General features: G+C 46.5%; 1 protein-coding gene across 1 annotated transcript in view; it reads right to left on the bottom strand.

The window, feature by feature from the left end:
• Positions 1-749: 749 nt before the first annotated feature.
• LOXHD1 (lipoxygenase homology domains 1) overlaps positions 750-22,800 on the bottom strand; it is a 147,755-nt gene continuing 125,704 nt past the window's right edge. The window contains exons 36-40 of the mRNA XM_010005022.1: positions 19,428-19,613; positions 7,029-7,199; positions 5,789-5,927; positions 4,226-4,387; positions 750-1,230 (exon numbers count right to left, since the gene is read on the bottom strand). Coding sequence (XP_010003324.1) covers positions 750-1,230; positions 4,226-4,387; positions 5,789-5,927; positions 7,029-7,199; positions 19,428-19,613 — 1,139 coding nt within the window. The remainder of the gene's footprint in view (positions 1,231-4,225; positions 4,388-5,788; positions 5,928-7,028; positions 7,200-19,427; positions 19,614-22,800) is intronic.

The following is a 22,800-nucleotide window of genomic DNA, read 5'->3' as shown; positions in this document are numbered from 1 at the left end:
AAGAAAAGAAAAATAAATAAATTAAAATGAATGGCAGCTGCTCTGGAACAGAGTTGGTGTTCAGGCCATATAGGGTAAGATTTTCCTGAGATGGGTTTGAATGTAGCTGGCACAGCTTCTTTGCAGTGGGGCTGATGATCTGGTAGGTCTTTTGCTTTGGCTCCTGGACTTGTAGAGCAGACCTGGGCAAATCCAGACTGAGAGCTGGATCTGGCTTGAGGGGGAGAGCCCGAGGGTGGAAAACACCACCCAGATCCCACCCCTCGAGATCTGGCTGGCCTGGATAACAGGTCCTTCCCAACCTCCCTGCACAAACCCCTGCCTACTTCTGCTTTCAGTGCCCTGCCTTCTGGAGATGCCCAGGCACACAGTTTCCAGAAGTGGGGAAAAACTGGGACCTCCAAGCTCAAATTTCTTAAATATATGGGTTCAATTCTCTTGTCCTCCTTACTCATCTAAAAGGGGAGGCCAGCAGATTTCCCAGACCCGGCAGGGAAAAGTGCTGAAAACAGAAGACCAGAAATGTATTAATTTAATTCACAATTTTATATGTGCTTAAAAAACAAAAAAAAAGCAGTGTCACTTTTACAAAAATGTTAACCCAGGAAGCACATCTTGCCACTAAAAAAAAAAAAAAATCTCTCCATACAAAAGGCAGCGTTTTAAAAATCGAAATGCCATATAAAAGAGTGTAAGGTGAAAAGCCTGCAGGCGGGAGGGCCTGGAACCCTCCTGCAGCCTTGCCCTCCTCAGTACCTAGGGAAAAGCTCCCTCCAAATCACCCCGTCCCCCCGGTTTTCATCCAGCCACTTTCCACAGGGAAAGATGGTGGTCACCCCGGTCGCCGAGTTGGTGATCTCCACCCTCTCCACCAGCCAGCCCGGCGCCAGGCCGCTGTTGTCGTGCTCAATCCGGACTTTCTTCAGCTCCCCCATGTCTAGAGTTTCCAGGTAAAACCTGTTGGTTTTGCCCCGCTCAAAGAGGTTCCTGAACTTCTGCTTCAGCGCCCGCTTGCCCGAGTCCCCGTTCAACCCGAAGATGGTGATGAAGACGTTGGCGTCAGTCCCCGCACCTTTTTCAAAGCCTGTGACCACGATGGTCTCGTATTTGACTGGCACCAAGCTCCTGGCTTTGCTGGCAAAGCTCTCGGTGACCTTGGCACACTCAAAGACTTTGTAGTCCCGTCTCTTGTAACGCAGGGGGATTTTCACGTTGCACCTGAAAAAGTACCTGCCGAGGGGGAAATGAGCAGCGTGTTAACGGTACGTGTGGGCGGGTTGTTGGGCAAGTGTTATGGACTGGACATGCCACTGACTTTCCCAGCATTAATGCTGTTTCAGTACTTTTCATAGAATCATAGAATCCCAGACTGGTTTGGGTTGGAAAGAACCTTAAAGCTCACCCAGTTCCAAACCCCCTGCATGGGCAGGGACACCTCCCACCAGCCCAGGTTGCTCCAAGCCCCATCCAACCTGCCCTTCAACACTGCCAGGGATGGGGCAGCCACAGCTTCCCTGGGCAACCTGGGCCAGGCTCTCACCACCCTCACACCAAAGAATTTCCTCCTCATGTCTCACCTCAATCTCCCCTCTTCCATTTTCAATCCATTCCCCCTCATCCCATCCCTCCCTGCCCTTGTCCCAAGTCCCTCCCCAGCTTTCCTGGAGCCCCTTCAGGCACTGGAAGCTGCTCTAAGGTCTCCCTGGAGCCTTCTCTTCTCCAGGCTGAACACCCCAACTCTCCCAGCCTGGCTCCAGAGCAGAGCTGCTCCAGCCCTCCCAGCATCTCCGTGGCCTCCTCTTGTCCATGTTTGTCCAAGCACTAGACTTTGTCTCTAGAAAGACTCTTGTGATTGAACATTGCAACTTCAGCTGGAAATCCCATCTCCCCAGCACCCTGCACGTGGGAGGGCTGGTGTGGGCCACTTGTCACCTCTTTGCAACAACATGTCAGTCTACAGACCCACCCAGGCAGGACAAGAAACCAGCCCCGCAGCTCAGGCAGTCCAGGGCTGTGGAGTGTGGCTGGTCTGAGAACAGGGAGACCATCACTGGTGGCATGGGCTGGAACAGGTTGGGCTAGAAACTAGGGAAAAGAAGAGGGGAAAGACCGGAGAGCCAGTTTTAAATCTCCCCTTTTCTTCATTTACATCACCCAGAACATCCTTAGCAAGCCAAAAAGAAAGCATGGAGCAAAGAAATGAGAGGATCCAGATGTGGAAACCCCTGGGCTCTGCAGTGATGAGCAGGGAGCACCCAGCACACCCATAAATCACTGCCTACCTGGCAGCCGGCCAGAGGCTGGAGCACTGCACGCTCAATGATGTTTCTCATTTCCAGTGATGCAGATCTTTCCCAAATGAGGTTTTCTTCCTCTTCTCCCTTCCTTTCCCCTGCCCCTGCCCTCACCTGCCCCTTCAACAAACTGCAGCAGGTCCCTCCTGGAAGGCCTGCAGCTGGATTGCAGTGCGTGGATGTAAAATAAACTCCCAGAGAAAGGGGTGCTGCGGGTCCAGCAGTGCCGCTTCTGCAGCACTTCCAACACGTCTGACGTTCCCTGCAGCCAAAGTAAGGCACTCCTTTCTCTGGAAAGAGGCTCTGTAAATGAGGTGTTCTGGTGGGAGCACAAATTCCAGGCTCAGAGACGGAATAACTGTGTGAGAGTGAAGTGGAGGGGTTGCCTGATGCTGCAGTTTTATTTCCTGGGCTCTGTAATAAGTCGTGGTTTGGAGTTATAACAGACCGTGCCAGTCTGCATGAGGGGCAGGAAGGCAACAACATGACCGTTTTTGAGGTCATGAGGGGCAAGAGGAGAAAAGCATGACCTCAGGGAAGAACTTCTGAATACAGCCCTTTCACAAGGATCTCCTACAAAAAGGCAAAAATCCCAGTATAATTCAACACTGCAGCCTTACTCTCGTAAGGCTTTTCACTTGGTTTTAGGATTGACCGGGTGGGGTTTTTTTTGTTGCTGCTGGGGATCAGGAATACCTGAAGTGGGAGCTTGCTCCCAGGCTCCACTCTGCTCCAGTGGATTCGTTTGCAGGGCCCGGGAGGTGCTGTGTCTGCAGAGCTGGAGCCCTGTCTCAGGACAGCCACAGGCTGCAGGGTCTGCGGCCACCCCCCTGGCTGCTCTTTTACATTTAAAACAACTTAAACCCCCCTGTGTCTTTATGAGAAGGTCCTTGGCCACTTCAAAACACACTATTTCAGCAGTTTCAGCATGCTCCCAAGGGGTTCAGCTCATGGATTTGATTGCACACCTGGACTTTAAGGGTTCCGTTTTTTCCCCCAACAGGAGAATAGAAAATGTTTTAGTATGTAATTGACTGAGTTTTCATTCAGCAGATATTATTATGGCTCTTCTGCTGGCTGGTTAATTTGCTAGGAGAGACTCTTAGCTTCTAAAAAAACCCTCAACACTTCAAGAGTTTCTTCTTAAACACTAAAATGTCTCAGCTGGAACAAACTCCTTATAGTTAAGTTCTTAAGAAGCAAAGGAAATATCACAGAGGAGAAAAGAAATCCACATTGCTGATATTTTCTCTGAGGAGGAGTTTGTTCTGCAATTAGATGATCTTTTGTGGTTCCTGCATAGTCCCTGTGCTATATCCTCCCCCAGTTGCCAATGCCAGCCCTTCCAAAGATCGGGTTCAGACCAAAGTGTGTATGACCTGACAAGCTCAGAGGTCTTCAAACATGATAATTTTTCAGCTATGTCAGATTTCAATCATATGCAAACTGGAGTAGCTGAGCTGCATGACTGCCAGTGGGCCTTTTGGACCATCCCAGTAGTATCTTGCATCCAAACTAGTCAGAACTGGAAGTTCAGGTTTTATCTTACTCTCAAATTTTTTTATAGGACCTCTTTTTACAAGGCTTACCTAAAGGCCAGTTCCTACAAACCCTTACATTTCAGTCAGTTTCTGTATTTGCCACAAGCTGAGACATTAATTTGTCACAACTGCAAGTCACCAAGCCAACTTGTTCATGAACTTCTCTGCACGTGCAAATGCCCTTTCTCACAACTCAGAAATTGCACATGCAAGTTGGTTGTGTACTCAACACACCCAACAGCTTCTTCTTAGCTTTCAGACAGGGATTAAAATTTGGTAGGACTTTCCTCCATTGCTTAAGCCTGAAATGCTTCAGGGGAACACACATGGAAATGCTCAGCATCCTCATTCTCACCTGGAGCAGGTCCTTGCAGATGAGAAGGCACTTACTTGTTGCAAAGTTCCATCTCTGTGACAATAATCTCTTGGACATGCCAGAAGACATCAGCTTTTGCAGATGACTTCTTCCCATCTTTTGGGCAGTGACCAACACAGATGGCTGCAATTTCACCCACGTTTTTTGAAGAAAACTCAAATGTGTCTGTTGCTCCCCTAGAGGAAACAGGGAGAAGATTCATACAGAATATTGAAGGCTGGCAGTGACTTGTTTCATATGGACACTAAGTGATTTGCACATGACTATGGAAGATGGAAGATAAGCCTTCATTTAAAGTAATTTGATTTAACCTCCAATCATGCAACACAAAGTATGATTTCCATATTTAAATTTAGCATTTTATCTGAGAAAGGGTGACACTTTAAATTGTTGCCACTAGGACATTTCAGAATAAACTTGAGCGGTTCCACATAAAAAATAAATTTGCCCCTTACAGATAAAGCTAAATAACGACTAATTTCCCCTCAGCACTTATTCATTCTTGACAGATACTGTATCTGTTACACATCTACCCACCATAGCTGGTTTAAACTTGCTGGTTCAGACACCCTTCCTGAAGCTCAGCTTGAAAAGGGTTTAGAGAAACAGTAAGTCTCTGACAAAGCCTTGGATGGCTCCCTGCCCTGTCCCCTCTGTATCTGTTAGGTTTATCTCCTTGGATTGATCCTTATTGGTCCTTATTTATCTCTCCAAGGGTGAACTATGACTAATGCTTTGGAGGGTGTTGTCAATAACTCCATTGTAGACACCATCAGCTCCTCCTGATTTTTCGTGTTTCAGATGGAATCTCAGCCGTTCATACCAGAGGCTACATCAGCTCTGATTTCTCCTTCCTTAACAGAGCCACAAGAAAAACCTTTCCTCCCTGCAAAGAAATACACCATCAGCAGTGTCCCTTAACTTTGAAGAGGTTCCCTTCTCCTAAACGAAGCAGAAAATCCATCTCACATCTGGAGCACTTTGGTCCCGTGCGGGAGATGGAATCTGCCCCACGTTATGTAGCTGTGCCTGTGGCTCATCTGTGCACGAGGCTGAGTTTCTCTTCCCTCAGGCAACAGTGATCTTCCAGCCTTACCCCCAGATGCGTCTGGAAAATCAAATCTGAGCAGCTCTGACAACATTCAGCCTCCAACTATTTTTACTTTCTCTCTGATTCCCACTGCCAGTGAGGTGCTGTAAAAGGGACTAAAAACACCTCCAGCTTCCTCCTGCTCCTCCCAGCTCAAAAAACACACAGCCTCTCTGTGGGCTCTTCAGAATCCCTCCCAGATGTGCTAACATAAAAGGGGACACACACGCGCACACACATCTACAGCTCCTTATACTAAAAGCTGTTTTCTTATAATTTTTAAACCTGCTCTCTGTCTGCCCACCAGAAACTAGTTTTACACCTTCCTTTTGCTGCAGGTGAGAAGCCATTAGTCTCTTTTGAAGGGGGATGGGAGACAGCATGGCAGAAATGCAATTCTGTAAACCATCCTGGAGAAGAGGTGACATTTGTGGAAGACACACAAGCAGGTGGGGAGATCCTCCAGACCACCATCTAGTCACACTACCTTTCAAATCTCCTTTTCTTCGAGGAGTTTTCCATAAGGAATTCTTTTGAGCGGCCCAGCTTTCCTTCTAAGATGATCCAGATGTTTTCCTTTGTTTCTGCATCCTCTCTGTCGCTTGTTACTGTGAGAACCTCATAGGCTTTAAAGCATAATTAACACACATGTTAAACAGAAAAAGGAGAGCAGATGGCCAGAAAGATCTCTTCATTTGGCTGTCACTTTGCTTAAAAACTATCTTCCTAATATTTATCACAGCATACAAGGAAGCATTTTCAAAATAAGGGTGAAACCACATTGAAACCTGGGAGATTTTTTACTTCTATGTGTTTTCTTCTCAGAGTACATAAAAAACAGGAGTACTGTTCAATCAGCTAGCAAGAGTAGACAAAGCTGCTCTTGAACAGCTGAGTCCTGCTCCCTGCTGTGGTACTAGGTACTCCCTTTCTTAACACAGCCCAAATCCTACAGGTTTTGTGCCACCATTCCTAACAGGGACAGCGAGGGCATCCATGTACCCAACAGGATGTTCTCGGATGCGGTGCTGGCGTGTAAGTGCCCAGAGCAGCAATCACAAAGCTGACTTTTTTTTTTTTGCAGGGGCAGAGTGGAATCACAGTGAAGCAATGTGACTGTTGACTCTCCAGGACTCTCTGAAGTAGAGCACTGCAGTGCAGGAGTTCTCGAGATGCACTTTGCATATCATCACAGCAGTTAAATAACTCCTGTTCTCTTGCTCACCACATTAGACAGCAGCGTAATCAACTCAGAGTCAGTGGAATTACCCAGAGCAGACACAGGGCTATGGGACGTTAAGCTCAACAGTCATGTTCAACTGGGATGCTTGAGCTAGTAGCCCAGAACATGTTCAGGAGGAAGCTGGAGCTATGTTACTTACAAAACTTTAAGGACTGAACTTATTTTCCACCTCAAAAACTCAAGCCCATTAGCTCTAATGGAACCATAACTATGTGTCCTTATGGCTTACTGCTGGATTGAACTGCTGCAGATGGGCCCCTCTTAGGTTTCAACCAAGAACAGGATCTTTTTCTTTCTCTTAAATCCTGTTTTGTTTCTTTCTTATCACAGCATTGCCCTTTAAAACTTAAATAATCCAGCTCTTGAAACCTGCAAATACCAAAGCCTATTGTGTGGGAACCCTTAGTGGAGCAGCTTGCAGGAGATGTGGTCCTATGGCCTCTGAGGTCCCTCAGCAATTGCCACAAGTCCACTCTAAACTTACTGGTCCGTTCCTTCAGTTCCAGGATGTCATTATTGGCACAAGCCAGTTCCCTTATGAGCTGCCCATCATCTTCCCCTTTAGCCAGCCAGCGATCACACTGGAAGCGAAATGTCTTGTCCATGGCAGAATCTGTCACATCGATATACTCCAAGTGCCAACCTGGTGCAATTCCTAGTAAAAATAACAATTACAATAAAAAAGATTTGGATGTTTTCTCATAGCTTGGGCAGGGGGGTGAGATAGCCCTCCTCAGTAGCACCCTGCTGTTGCTAGAAATGTTGTTTCAGATAATGTTACCGATGAACATGACGAAAAGCGATGCTGACTTGCTGAAACCATAGTCTGGCCCCACTTCTGCAATCAGGCCATGCTCTTAAGGGACTTGGTGGCTTTTGATCAGATACAAGGGTGTGGGAGCATGGTTCTGGATAAGCTAAATTTCAGGCTTTCTGTGAAGGGACCTTTACTTCTCCTTCCCCAGCACTTCGCCCAAGATGGAGCTTCTGCAATACCAGTAACAGCAGAGGTGAGCAGGGAAAGGCAGGGCAAATGTAGGGGTGAAAGTTTATAGAGCAGCTTCTGTCACAGGAACCACAGCTGGCTCTTCTTCCATTTTAAGGGAAACATGAAGCCTTAAAGCCAAAAGCAGCACAAGGATTCATGTTCCACCATGCCTGTAGCTATTAAAAATGGCAGAGCAGTGTGTGGATGGTTTGTAGTGGTCCCTTCATGCCTTGGGAGCTGTCCACAAGCTGTAGGGCTTAGTGTTTTTCTCAGTGGCCTGTGTTAAGCCAACCCTTCTTATTCTGATTTGAAGGTCAGAAGGGAAATTACAACTCCTTTGACTCTGCCTGCTAACACATGCAAGGAAATTACTCATGCTGTCCTGGCTTTGCCAAGCAAATGGGGTGAACTCACTAGTGCCGTGACTGGACTTGAGCATAGGACAGACTAAAGTGATGGATGCTCCAGCAGGGACCACCAAATCACCTAATTGGTTTTTTTTTTTCAGTGGAAAAGCAACTTGAAAATTCAGAAAAGGGCATTTGGGAACATTTTTCTGATTTCTTTCTTGAAATGGAAGAACTTCTTGTGGAGCTTTGGGGGACAGGAGGTTCTTACAAGTCCTGTTATTAGTCAAACAAAGAAAGGTTATGTTCATGATGAGAGATCTCTGCTGACTTGTTATTTACATCCCAGATATATTAAACAGCTCTTGATCTTCCAAGAACTCACTGCCCTGTGCCTACTTCCTCATTTTGCAAATATTAATCTTCTTTCCCCCTGAAAAATAAATGATGGCACCTTCTTGAGTTATGTCAGTAAGTCACTCTCCTGCTGTGGACTGCAATCCCTCCACAACCATGTGTTAACAAGCCATTTTCTACCAGCCTCACAACAATTCCTGTTTTGTACTTTGTCTTCCTGACCCTTGTTTAAGATAAGAAATGACCAGCTACAAAGTACAGACCTCAACCAAAGACCACTTGCTCTTTAAATTTTAGGGGCACTGAGCTGCAGAATCCTTGTGGCTGGAAGCAACCCCAGAAAAATGTCTAGTCCAAACCCCTCTTTAGAGCAAGCTCAACTAAGCAGGTTGCTCAGATCTCTGTCCGGCCAGGTTTTTAATATCTCTGAAGATGGACACTCCACAACCTCTCTGGGCAACCTGTGCCAGTGTTTGACCACCTGTGATGAAAAAAAACCAACACATAAATCCTTTTTCTTATGTTTAAAAGAAATTTCCCGCATTTCAGTTTGTGCCCATTTCCTCTTGCCCTGAGCTAGGCACTGGTGAGAAGAGTCTGGCTCCATCATCTTCACTGCTCCCATCAGATATAATTGTTCACATCAGTAAAATCTGCCTCTGAGCCTTTTCTTCTCCAAGATAAGCAGTCCCAGCCCTCTCAACCTCTCCTCATACCATATATACCCCAATTCCTTAATCATCTCTGTGGCCCTTCACTGGACTTTCTCCCATATATCCTTGGCTCTCTTGAGCTGGGAGGACAGTGCCAGAAGGGAAGAACAACTGATGTTGTCTACCTGGACCTGTGCAAAGCATTTGACACTGTCCAGCATGACAAGCTTGTCTCTGAACTGGAGGGACAGGGACTTGACAGATGGACCACTCTGTGGGTAAGGAATTGGTTGGATGTTTGCTGTCAGAGTCCAAGTGGAGATCAGGGACGTTCCCCAGGGTCCTTACTGGGACTGGTGTTGTTTAACATCTTAGTCATAGCGATGGACAGTGGGATTGAGGACACCCTCAGCAAGTTTGCTGATGACACCAAACAGCCAGGATGTGGCTGACATTCCGGAGGGAAGAGAGGCCACCCAGGGGGACCTTGATAGGCTGGATGGGTGGGCCTGTGCAAATGTCATGATGCTCAACAAGGCCAAGGACAAGGTCCTGCACGTCTGTTGAGGCAATCCCAAGCACAAATACAGGCTGGGTGGGGAATGTGCTGGGAGCAGCCCTGAGGAGCAGGCCCTGGGGGTGCTGGGTGATGAGAAGCTCCCCATGAGCCCTGGAGCCAAGAACCCACCCGTGTCCTGGGCTGCATCCCCAGCAGCGTGGCCAGCAGGGCCAGGGAGGGGATTGTCCCCTCTGCTCTGCTCTGCTGAGACCCCCCTGCAGGGCTGGGGCCAGGGCTGGGGTCCCCAGCACAGGAAGGACATGGAGCTACAGTATCACAGAACCACTCTGGTTGGAAAAGACCTTCAAGGTCATTGAGTGCAAAAACTACCCTAACCCTACCACCTCCACCACTAAACCCTGTCCTTTAGCACCCCATATGTCTTTTTAGATGTCTTCAGGGATGGTGGCTCAAGCACCTCCCCGGCCAGCCTGGATCACCAAGTCCAACTCCTAGCCCAGAATAGGACAACCCCAAAGCTCACCTCATGTCCCTGAGGGAGTTGTCCAAATGTTTCTTGAATATTGTCAGGCTTAGTGCCAGAGCAAAAGCAAAGGAGGCCATGAAGATGATCCAAGGGCTTGGAGCAGCTCTGCTCTGGAGCCAGGCTGGGAGAGTTGGGGTGTTCAGCCTGGAGAAGAGAAGGCTCTGGGGAGACCTTAGAGCAGCTTCCAGTGCCTGAAGGGGCTCCAGGAAAGCTGGGGAGGGACTTGGGACAAGGGCAGGGAGGGATGGGATGAGGGGGAATGGATTAAAACTGGAAGAGGGGAGATTTAGGTTGGACATGAGGAGGAAATTCTTTGGTGTGAGGGTGGTGAGAGCCTGGCCCAGGTTGCCCAGGGAAGCTGTGGCTGCCCCATCCCCGGCAGTGTTGAAGGGTAGGTTGGATGGGGCTTGGAGCAGCCTGGGCTGGTGGGAGGTGTCCCTGCCCATGCAGGGGGGTTGGAACTAGATAATCTTCAGGGTTCCTTCCAACCCAAACCAGACTGTGATTCCATTAAAATATTGTTGTTAGTCTTGTTGCCAGCAGTGAACAGCAAGACCGAGACAGGATCAGTGCCAAGCAGTGGTATCAGAGAAGAGACTGAATGAGATGCACGTACCCTCCTCCAGCCTCCTCCCAGCAGCCACTCATCAGGAGAGCTGCAACAAAAAACCTGCAGGTTTTTTTCACAAGGAGAGATAAGCCAGAGCTGACTTTCCAGAACTGTTGGAATTGAGGGCAAAGAAGCACAAAGTGCAGCTTTTCTTGGTGTCCCTGCCAAATATACATTTATCAGTTCTGGTCTATTTAAAGAGCAAGTTCTGGGCTCTGTCAAGACAACAGTGAAAAGCAAATATCAACAGGGCACCCCTTACAGCACAAAGGTACCTCTCCTTTTCTTAATGGTTGGACTCAATGATCTTAAAGGTGTTTTCCAATCTATGATTATATAACTGAACGAGCTGGCTGGTCACTCTTAGAAAAAGTATTTTATTCCTGCAAAACATTGTCCTGTCTGCTTTAAAGAAACAAGGTTTCTCTTCCCTTTCACTAGAATTGGCCTTTGCTTTTCCTGTTTTCCTTCCTGATGGTTAGCACCTCAGGCTGGGAGACTGGAAGCTGCAGAAGTATCCTATATTGCTTTTTATTTCTCTAAATAAATCATTCACCTCAGGCGAATGCTGCACTGACCAAGTCCAGAGCACATCCTCCCTCCTTGTCTCTGCTCCCTGGTGCCAGTGTGTGGTGTTTGTAACAAAAGGACCTTCACTCCAGGCCTGTTTTGCTGCCATCAAGATCCCCAGCAGCAAACCCACTCTAATAAAACTGGTGGCTGTGCCACGTAGGCTCCTTAATGGTCCACAGCTGGAAGGGACATATTCAAAAAGGTGCAAAACATTTCAGATGTAATTAAAGGAGAAGAAGACCTCTGGGGAAAACAGAATCACTTTGCTTGCTTGACTCTGGCAGTTGTACAATTTAATGTCATGTAGAGAAAGATTTTCTCTTCCCCAGGTGTCCCTATCCAAAAAAGCAGTTATTTGTCTCATTTATTCTCCCTTCCAAAAAGCCCCAAGCTAACAAATGGGTGGTGCTGGGCAAGGACCTGCTGTGTATGTCTGCAAGGTCTTCACAGGACCACCTCACCTCTTTCACAGGTGATGCTACAAGACTGTGTTTTCCTGATGCTGGACAGATGGATTGGATTGTGAATTCCTTGACAGGCACTTCTGCAGTGATTAGCACAAGTGAGTCTGACTTTACTAAATGTAACACAGATAATGACATTATTGCTTCATTTAACTAAAATCCCAATCTGCAGCACCAGAGCTTTTCTTTTTCTCCCTTGGGAACAGTCACTACTCACCCCAGCCTGTATTCACCCCTAAAATATTAAGCTGGTCTGACATGTGCAGAAACATGGGAGGATGTGAGGAAAAGGGTGAGAAATAACAGAGTCTGTTGTGTTCACTACTCACTTGATCCCTGACCTTGCTGTAGTGAGTATTAACTGTCCCTTGCAAAGCAAGAACTGATGGGGTCAAATCTGTGCTGGCTCCAGGCTTGGGTGCAGACATATCTATGGAAGTTAAACTGTCTCAAGTCTTTGCAGCCATATGCATTGACCTCCCTCTCTATTCTTTGTCCATCTGCAGCAGATCTTCTTTGGTTTGGTTTTGAAAGCAGTTGATGCCTGCTCATGGGCCATAGTTGCCACTCCTGGTGCTTATATTCCCACAGGAATAAAAGAAAAATCCTGCTTGGGACACTGAGGGCTCATGGGCCACTGAAGAATTGCTGCTGCCCAGCCACTCACAACCACCAACCAGCACTGGTTAGCCCCCTCATTGCATTGTTTTGGTTTATTTTTTAAAATATATTTTCACATTTTCTGAAATGTAAAGGAATAACTATTGCAAAGACAGTTCATCAGCCTTGTAATCTCTGGCATTATTTATCCCCTGCCTAGTTAGGTGACCATTCATCCCTAAAACCCACCACAGGAGACATCACTCAGAAAATGGTGAGAACTGGATTGCAGAGTCAGATTTCTAGAAATGGAGCATTAATTGAGAGCTGTTGAAATCAGAGCATCTAGCTTTGCATCAGTACATCTCGAAACACTTTAGGAAGGTGAATAATTTTTATCCCTAATTTACATAATTGAAAATGAGGTGCAGGGACGTGATCTATGCAAGGTCATTCAGCAAGCCAGTGGCAGAATAAGAGAAGATCCATTTTTGTGTATTTCTACTTTAGGATCCTGGCAGTTGACACCACAACATTTCTCATCAGAGCAGACAGGCAATGCAAAACCTCTCACAACCTTTTTACAAAGCCAAAACTTCACACCTGGGACAGTTCCAGAAAACAGACCCACGGGCTTCCCTCCTCCAAGTGGTCTAAGCAACTTGTTTAGTCCAAGACTTGACTGAGGTCCAAACAACCTCTAAATTACTCTCAGAGTAACAACCCAACTACATCTTGCAGATAAACTACTCCTATGGAAAAACACTTAACAGCTCAGAGTGTAGATATAACAGTTCCACACATGAAAAACCCTCACCCCTGGAAAACAGGGAACAGAGCTGCTATTTTTAAAAAGGGGAAAAAGGAAGATCCAGGCCAGTCAGTCTCACCTCTGTTCCCAGCAGGATCATGGAGCAGATCCTCCTGGAAAGTCTGCTAAGGCACACAGATCGTAAGGAGGTGATTGGTGACAGCCAACATGGCTTCACTAAGGGCAAGACATGCCTGACCAATCTGGTGGCCTTCTACAACAAGGTTGCAGGGGTGGTGGATGGTGGCAGAGCAGCTGATGTCATCTACCTGGATTTGTGCAAGGTGTTTGACACTGTCTCACATGACATCCTGGTCTCCAAACTGACAAGACATGGATTTAACAGATGGACCACTTGGTGGGTAAGTAATTACCTGGATGGCCACACCCAGAGAGTTGTGGTTAATGGCTCCATGTCCAAATGGAGGCAGGTGACAAGTGGTGTCCCTCAGGGGTCAGTACTGGGACCAGGGCTGTGTAACATCTTTGTTGGAGATTTAGACAGTGGGATTGAGTGTCTCCTCAGCAAGTTTGCTGATGACATGAGGCTGTGTGGTGTGGTTGACACCCAAGAGGGAAGGGAGGCCATCCAGAGGGACCTTGACAGGCTGGAGAGGTGGCCAGTGCCAACCTCATCAAGTTCAACAAGGCCAAGTGCAGGGTCCTGCACCTGGGTCAGCACAACCCCAGGCACAAATCCAGGCTGGGGGGAGAATGGCTGGAGAGCAGTGGTGAGGAGAAGGAGTTGGGGGTGGTAGTTGATGAGAAGCTGGACATGAGCCACCAGTGTGTGCTGGAGCCCAGAGAGCCAGTTGTGTCCTGGGCTGCATCAAAAGAAGTGTGGGCAGCAGGGCCAGGGAGGGGATTCTGCCCCTCTGCTCTGCTCTGGTGAGACCCCACCTGGAATATTGTGTACAGTTCTGGAGCCCTCAGCTCAGGAAAGATACAGACCTGTTGGAGAGGATCCAGAGAAGGGCCACCAAGTTAGTCAGAGGGCTGGAGCAGCTCTGCTATGAAGACAGGCTGAGAAAGTTGGGCTGTTCAGCCTGGAGAAGAGAAGGCTCCAGGGAGACCTTAGAGCACCTTCCAGTGCCTGAAGGGGCTCCAGAAAAGCTGCGGAGGGGCTTTTACCAGAGACAGCAGTGACAGGACAAGGGGTAATTGTTTTAAACTTAGAGAGGGGAGATTCAGGTTAGACATCAGGAAGAAATTCTTCACCATGAGGGTTGGGAGGTGCTGGAACAGGTTGCCCAGGAAGGTGGTTGATGCTCCATTCCTAGAGGTTTTTAAGACCAGGTTGGATTAGACTTTGTGCTACCTGGTCTAGTGGGAGGTGTCCCTGCTCATAGCAGGGAGGTAGGAACCTGATGGTCTTTAAGGTCCCTTCCAACCTTAACTGTTCTGTGAGTTGATGATTCTATGAAATCTACCCCATGGATCTACAGAGTTTATAAGGCAACAGCCAAGCACTGAGGAGGGCTTTAAAAAAGCCCTTTCCAAGTCTGATAGCTGAGGTAATCTTTACAAAGAGCTAAGAAGGCAGAACATGTTTTTTATGAAGGCTGTGGCTTCCCCATCCCTGGAGGTGTTCAAGGCTGGGTTGGACGGGGTTTGGAGCAACCTGGTCTCCATGCAGGGGGAGTTGGGGTGATCTTTAGGTCCCTTCCAACCCAAACCAGTCTGTGATTTTATGATTCTATATTCTTTAGGTTTCTTTTAATAATTATGGCCGAGATCTGACCAAAAACCTTAGAATCATATTTGTGAATTGCAAAAAGGTCTTGGAAATTTAAAACCTGACCCAAGATACCAGTCCTTAAAAAGGCAGTTCCTTCAGAGAAAGAAAATGAAAAACAAAGATATATTGGTGTTTTTGATGTTGAGTCCGGGTTAAGAAAAGGGGAATGAGATACCTTCTCCATTGAAAGAGCCACCCAGAATGAGTCACTGAGGCAGTTAAGCTATTTAAAACTCGATTAGACCATGTCGGAGCAGTTAGTGTAATTGAGAGAAAGGGTCCTGTCAAGGCAAAGAAGAAGTTGGGCTGAATAACCTTGTTACTCACTTCTGTCTTTGCTCCCATAAAAACACAGAGAAGTCTAGTTTATCCATAATTAGACTCTTCTGGCTCCCTTTAGCTGGTAGCAAATGAGCTAATCAAGAATCTGAAATTAATTACTTAAAAAAGACTGCTTATCATCTGGGTTCAAATCTACTCAGGCAGATGAGGGAGCTAAATCCAGATTTCCCATATCTTCTTGTTGCAAGGAGAAAAAGGCAATGAAAAAAAAAAAAAAAAAAAGGAGGGGTTGGGGGATGGGTGAGGGAGTGTTTTTTCTAGGTAAATATTTCCATTACTGAGATAGTGAGAAACTTTAAGCCATTCTTTGTGAATAGTGATTTAGTTCTTAAACCAGAGAAAAAAATTGAGGCTTATATTTAGAAACGTAGCATTTCTACAGAACCTACAGATACTGATCTTGCATAAATGTAGAAGTAAATGAACTGAGATATGAGAAAATACATTGTGCCTTTCTGAGATCAGGAGATGGGGAGTCTGGAAATGATTAAATTTTCTCAGGGAGTGTAAATATATTAGGTCTAACATCAGTATCTCGAAGTGAACAGGCAAGATGAAAAGACATGGAGTAAAACTTAAAACTCAATTTCATTCAAAGAAATTCATTGTTCCCAGGCTCTTGCTGGTGAGCTCTAAACATCTAAAAAATCAGGGACAAGTTCCTTGAAATTATAGTTGTGAAGTCTCTAAACTGCCTGTTTTTAAATGAGCGTCGACCTCTTTCCTAATCAATTTTACTGAAGTCAGAGGAATTAGATGGGGGCCTCATTCCTCCTTTATATCTCATACAGTGATGCCACTCAGCAGTTTTTGTGGGGAAAACAGCTTTTAAAAGCATTAAGGAAGGGCCATAAAACTGACAGTGCTTCTCCAGAAGAGGCAAACGTGGTGCCTGCAATTTAAAGACCTTCTGACAGTCTTTGCCTTTGCAATTACTGCCTTTTCAGCTCTGAGCACCCCACTGCAGTCGAGTTCCAAAAGAAAAAAAGAGGATAAACAGGAGTGGATTGTGAACTGGGAGCGAAGCTGCTGCAGCAGCCCTTTGCTGCTGGGGAGGGATGGTGAGCTGGGCTTCACTGGCAAAGCAGCCACCCTGTGCAAGACATTTGAATCTATTTTGTCCCAAAATGGGGGGCAGGCTGGTTGACTTCTTGCTCAGACCTCGTGATGCTTGAAAGAAAAGGAAGCCCTGTGGTGGGTAGTAGCTCCCTTAACTAGCCTGTAGGTGCCAAAGGCACGTACTGTGAGTCAAAACAGGCTGATCCTGTCACTGAGGTTGATTATTAAGAAAATTAGAAAAAGAACATCATCTGTGCTCCATGTATTCAGCATATGAGGAGCAACAATGGGGAATGGCCAGAGTGAGGCTGAGTGTTCACAGACCATTGGCAGAGAACCATTTAACCCAAAAAGAGAAAAAAGAGAAGAAGAAAAAAAAAAAGCTGAGGAAAGAATGATCAACATCTGATGCCTCAGAGTAATGGTAAATACAAGCACATTTTTATTTAATACCCTAAGTCCCCTAAGCATCTGACAAAAAGCATACAACACCCTCAGCCCCTGACCCCCTTTCCAAAAAAATAAATCCAGGAATTTCTAACTGCTGGCACAGCCAAATTATATAAATTATATAGAGACAACAGGCTTATATGCAAGGGATAGCTATAGCCTGGGATCCCAGCAGTAATAAATACTCTACCCACCCAAAAAACTGTCATGCTGCATTGTGTGAAGTTTTAGATAGGATAAGCCTTTCACCATGACTAATGCAAGAACAATGAAGACAACATATGCTATGATTTAAACTCTAGTTGTCCTTCTTACTGGAAAAAAAAAAAAAAAAAAGGAAAAAAAAAAACCCCCAAAAAAGAACAAAACCTGAGCATGTTGTTTGTCCAAGGCTTAACCCTGCGGTCAGCTGGGTCTGGTAGAGGCTCTGTTACTTATAATGGAAACCAGTGATATGAGGGAAATGAGGAAAGACAATATGAGGTGGCAATGTGTATTTGCAGTTATAAAATCATAGAATCACAGACTGGTTTGGGTTGGAAGGCACCTTAAAGTTCATCCAGTTCCAACCCCCCTGCATGGGCAGGGACACCTCCCACCAGCCCAGGCTGCTCCAAGCCCCATCCAACCTGCCCTTCAACACTGCCAGGGATGGGGCAGCCACAGCTTCTCTGGGCAACCTGGGCCAGGCTCTCACCACCCTCACACCAAAGAATTTCCTCCTCATGTCTCACCTCAATCTCCCCTCTTCCAGTTTTGAAACAAACTCCCTCATCCTATCACTACCTGTTGTAAATATCAAGTATTTTTTTTTCTGGCTCTGGACACATGATTTACTATTCTAGCTGTCTTTGTCAGCAAATTTAAACAAATTGAGCCTACTGACTGCTTAGCCTAGAGCTAAGATCTGTTACTTCCCTTCACCACTAACCAAGAGCATGCAGACAGCCACTGCCACAGCTCAGCTCCAGTGTGGTAGCTTCCCAACCTTTATCAACAACATCAGCAGGGGCAGGAAGAAGTTGAACTGTGATCACTTGTGCACAAAAAAACAAACCAGCCTGGATTAGCAGGATTTTCTTGTCAAGCAGCAGAGAGGACCCATGGGACTCATTGCTGGGAGTGCTAAATGTCTCCTGGGGTGCCTGGACATGCACTTGAATGAGAGAATTCACCAAAAGTTACTTAAACAGACAAAAATTATATCCAGTCCAGGAGATACCTGAGCTACACACAGTAAGATGCAGAGCCTTGGGGAAGGACTATACATGGCAGCTCAGCTCCTCTTCTTCCTTGGGCACCCTGTGATGCTGCTGCTGGAAACAGCTGCTGGGCTCAACAAGACCCTCAGTCTGACCCAGTTCTCATCTTCCTGCATCCCAGCCTGTTGGTGTGTCTGAGCCCTAGGGATCAGCTCAAATCTGGTGGCTGCATTCCATTAGGTTAGCACAGCCCACTACTGGGGAGCCACAATGCCTCTTTGTAGGCATTTTGGCTGGTAACATGTTAGAAAGTGAATCCTGAAGTGCACGTTGATTTCTTGCTGCTCTGAGAAGGCTGTTTGAACTGCTCTTGCAACAGCAGAGATACCTGTTTGATGAGCTAAAATGTCAGTGGATATTTCAACTTCTGCATAACAAATGCAGATTCAGTGAACAAGTACTTTTGGGTCTAAAATCAGATAAAATCAGCTTATTTACTCCACTCACCACCATCTATATAACATGATGTTACAGAGGTTAATCAACAAAGTTGCCCTGTGTTGTGGGAGTTATTAATATGAGCCCAAAGCTTGCAGTGGCTGAGAATAAAAAATCCTGTTGGGTGGACAGTGGTATTTCCCAAATTTCACAGTAGAACAGTAGAAGGGGATTTATTATTATTATTATTATTATTGTAATAGAAATAAGGAAGCAAACTTCCAGTGGGAGAATCTAATCAAGAGGTAACATCTTTTAGTAATATTGCATGAGATGAAGCCTTCCCCATCTGCCACAACCTGAAGTCAGGATGATAATGACCAGAATGAGTCCACATGGGCTTAAACCCCAGCCATAGACCAAGGGCCTCAGTACAACCTGGTAAAGACTGGGCAATCCTGCTGCCATTCCTCCCAGGATTTTGCTCAGTACTACTGCCCAAACCACCTTGTCAAGAGTGGTGGGTCTGTGGGAAATATGAAGCTCCACTATGAAGCTTTGGTCTGCAGCAAGGGCCTGTCACTAGTGAGCAAGCCATGGTTAATGCAAGATCATCTCTCTTAGATGAAGATGAAATGGGATGAGATGTCACCACAGCAGTGTGAGTGATGCATCAGTTACAAGAGACTGCTTGGTACCTGAGGAACAACACACCACAACAGTGCTGCTCTGCTGTTTGTGAAACCAGCTTGGGTGTCCATCAGCAGGGAAATGTCAGGGTCTCTCTCTGCAGGGCACTGCACATCCACCCTGTGAGGACCTGATTTTAGTGGAGACAGCCACAGATCTTCGTTCCGGTCTTCTAAAGCCCACTGTGTTATGCCAGGCTGCAGTACCCCACGTGTCGGTGTCAGGCTGATAGAGTTAATTGTTTGGAGGGTGCCACGCTGGCCTGTGAAGAAGTGTGTGTTGTGGTAAAGGGCTGGCTGGCTCTGCTGTGGAGGGGCTGTTGTCTGTGTTGCAGTGGTAGCCATAAGCTCTGGCTGAAGCTGGGGACCCATCAGAGCAGATACCACCAGATCAGCAGGTGGGGACACAGTCTCCTGCATGAGGGGGGTACATCTGATGACACAGCATGAAGCTGTGTCCTCTCCAGTGAAAAACGCTGCCCCAGCCTCTCCCACCCACCAGATCACAGCCCTGACCTTTGTTGTCGTGCCAGATCCGGACTTTGCAGAGGTCTCCCAGGCTCAGCATGTCCGAGAAGTGGAATTCATCCATCTGGTTCCTCTCAAACTTGTTAGACTTGTTGGACTCCTTCAGAGCCAAGGTCCCGCTGTCCCCGTTCTCCCCAAAGAGGATCAAGGACACGTTGGCATCGGTGCCTGCTCCTGGAAGAAGAGAGCAAGGCACAACGTGAGGAACTAGCCTGCTGTGCAGGGCTGGCACCCAGCCTCCAACTGCACGGAAATGGAGGCACCAAAGGCAGCCTGGAAATGGCTGCAGGGAGGGTCAGGCTCCTGTGGGCACAGCCAAAAAGAAAATGTCACTGAATTTGTGCAAGGTCCTGCAAGGAGAACATCCCACGGTAGCTAACAAGCTAGATAGACCTGGAATGTTTCACTCTTGCATTCAAGGTCAGGTGGCTGTGATGACAGCAGTGCTAACAGGAAGCAGGAGCTGTGCACCATGTCATTTTGCAGAGGACATCAGTGTCATATAATCATGGAATCCCAGACTAGTCTGGGTTGGAAGGGACCTTTAAGATTCCTCTCCCCCTGCATGGGCAGGGACACCTCCCACCAGCCCAGGTTGCTCCAAGCCCCATCCAACCTGCCCTTCAACACTGCCAGGGATGGGGCAGCCACAGCTTCCCTGGGCAACCTGGGCCAGGCTCTCATCTCCCTCACAGTGAAGAATTTCTTCCAAATATCTCATCTAAATCTGCTCTCTTTTAGTTTAAAAGCATTACTCCTCATCCTACCTCTGCATGTCATTGTAAAAGCTTTGTCCTGCAGATTAAACTCCATGATTAGACAGATTTCTCTAAAGTAGAGATCCAGCAAAGAGATATAATTAAGGGGGAAAATAAACAAAACCAGAACAGCAACCAATCAAATAAACAAACAACAACAACAACAAAAAAAAGGGTGGGGAGGGGGGGAAGAAATTACTTCCCAGTTTTCTAGAGTGGCTTGGGAAGAAACTTACCCAGCAACACCCAGCAATCTATGGAAGAGTGCTAAAGAACATAATTTAAGTTTTCTAACTGCAAAGTGTTAGTACATTGCCCTGGTCTTCCCAGCAGGCCATGGTCCCTTTTCCACACTGTGCTCTCCTTCTGCAGCCTCACAAGCTGCTCCAAGCTGTCCTGTGGCACCCATGACACCTCAGCCAGGGTCTGTCTCATACTATGTTGGATGGCACAGGAATCAGAAAGCAAAGTGCAGATCATCAACAAAACCACCCTGGCATCTTCTGAACCACTTTCCCCTTCCATAAGTCTTCTCTTTGTATTCCTGTTTCTTAAAATATTTTGCATTTAATGGAAAAAGTTGCCATTTCTCATACAAGATCTTGCCCCACCAGCTGCCACCTCTCCTTATGTATACATTAGGAATATAATAATTTTTATTATTGTTTTTATTAGCTGATATTGAATTTCATATGCCCATGACTGCCCATATTCCGCTGCAGAAACTTTCCTGACTTCTGGAGAGTTCAAGTACAAACCATCACCTGCAGTGACCTTATAAACATTTTATCTGAAGGTGTTGCCACAATTTCACCTGGTATTGTTTACAGCTCGAACAGAGTTAATGTTGTTTTATTTTTGATACCATCATAAAAAATCAGATTCATAGGAAAAAAAAATAATAAAATTATTCCAAGTGGTAAGACATTCATTGCTGTGTCAGAAACAAAGGCTTCAAACTTTGGAAAATGAAGATGAGATCATCAAACCTAAATCCATCTTGCAAAGAAATTCAGCATCCTCTGCCCTTGGTTAGGTAGTCCAGTTTTGCAAACTCTCATCACTTGCCAAACCATTTCTTACAGCAGAGGATCATAAATCCACTTTTGGGCCACACGGACAGCATTTCCCACAGCTCCATTCACAGCACAATGCAGAGACAAAGACAGAGGGACTGAAAAGTTTAGGAGAAGGCTGCCACTTCTTTGGGATAATTGTTTCAGCACAGAAATAATGAAGAAATCACAACTCTTCTCATGGAACGACTGAAAAACAATATTAAAAGCAGGGAAAAAAAAGAGGAGGAAAAGGGTCATACAGAGGAAAGTGGAAGGAAGACTTGCTGTCCATGTGAAAATTTGCCTGTGGTAAATTTGGGCTAATTTTCAGTGGTTCCCTGTGAAGGACTTCAGAAGGAAGAGAAAGCACCAGGGCAGGGAGTCAGGCAGTCCATCTGGCAACACCTTTTACGACCCTAAAGTTTGCTGAGGTGAGGAACAAAATAGATGAAAACCCATTTCCTCACAAGGAGAAGACTCCCAATGAACACAAGGTCTCAAAAAGCACGGAAACCACCATTTCTCAGCAAAACTTTCCCTGAAGAAAGCAGCTGATGAAGGCCTCATGCCGGGACGTTTCCCTCACAAGCAATTAGCAGGGAGACAGGAGAAGAAAGAACAGAAATTGCTGAATCAATGTGCATTTCACCTCGTTGAGTCTCTCTCCTTTTTTTTGTCTTTGCTAATTCCAGGAAGCTGTCAGGCACATTTAGGAACTGTGACACGTTTGGCAGATGAAGGGAAGGGGTCCTGTGGTTGCACAAGCCTTAGCTGGCAGTGAGTGCAGCAGCACTGGGGTCTGCAGCACTGAACTTCCTCACCAGCACCCTGCACAGTGACAGAGTGCATCCTCAGCAGACTGCTGGATAACCCTTAATTTCGGGGAGTGACTGACATGCTGAATGGCAGAATTCCAACCCAGGTAGACCTTGAGAAACTCGAGAACTGAGCAAGCAGAAATCTCGTGAAGAACGAACAAGATGACCTTTAAAGGTCCGTTCCAACCCCTCACGTTCTATGAGTCTATGAATCACAAGGAGAAATGCAAAGTTCTGCATCTGGGGTGGAAAAAACCCTGCACGTGTACGGGCTGGGGAGTTAAAGAAGGCCCAGGGATAGCAGAAATATTCAGAATCAGGTTGAATCTGAGCTAACAGGAAATTTTCTGGCTTCAGTGCAAACCATGTATTTGGCTGCACCAGAAGGAGCGTGGCCACTGACTGAAGGGAAGCTCTTATCCCCTTGGCTTGGCCCTGAGTAGTCTATTCTCAGACCATGGTGCCAATTTGTACCCCTGGGCCATGTCAAAACACTGAGGAGGTTTCAGCAGATGGCTGCCAAGAGGGACAGGAGCTCGGGCACACAACTGTGAGGAGAAGCCAAGGGAGATGAGCTGGGATGTGTGACAATGATGACAGAGTCATGTGTAGTGGAGATGTCAGACCATACCCCAAGAAGCCACAGTCACAAATGGCTGGGGAGGTTGGGGCTGGGCATCAGGGAAAAAAAAAATTTCTTAGGAAACTGGTACAGATGCCTGCAGAT

This window comes from Chaetura pelagica, unplaced genomic scaffold, assembly GCF_000747805.2.
Source record: "Chaetura pelagica isolate M959 unplaced genomic scaffold, ChaPel_1.0 scaffold121, whole genome shotgun sequence".
NCBI lineage: Eukaryota > Metazoa > Chordata > Aves > Apodiformes > Apodidae > Chaetura > Chaetura pelagica.
The sequence above is the reverse complement of the archived record's forward strand: the minus strand, read 5'-3'. Positions and strand labels throughout refer to the sequence as shown.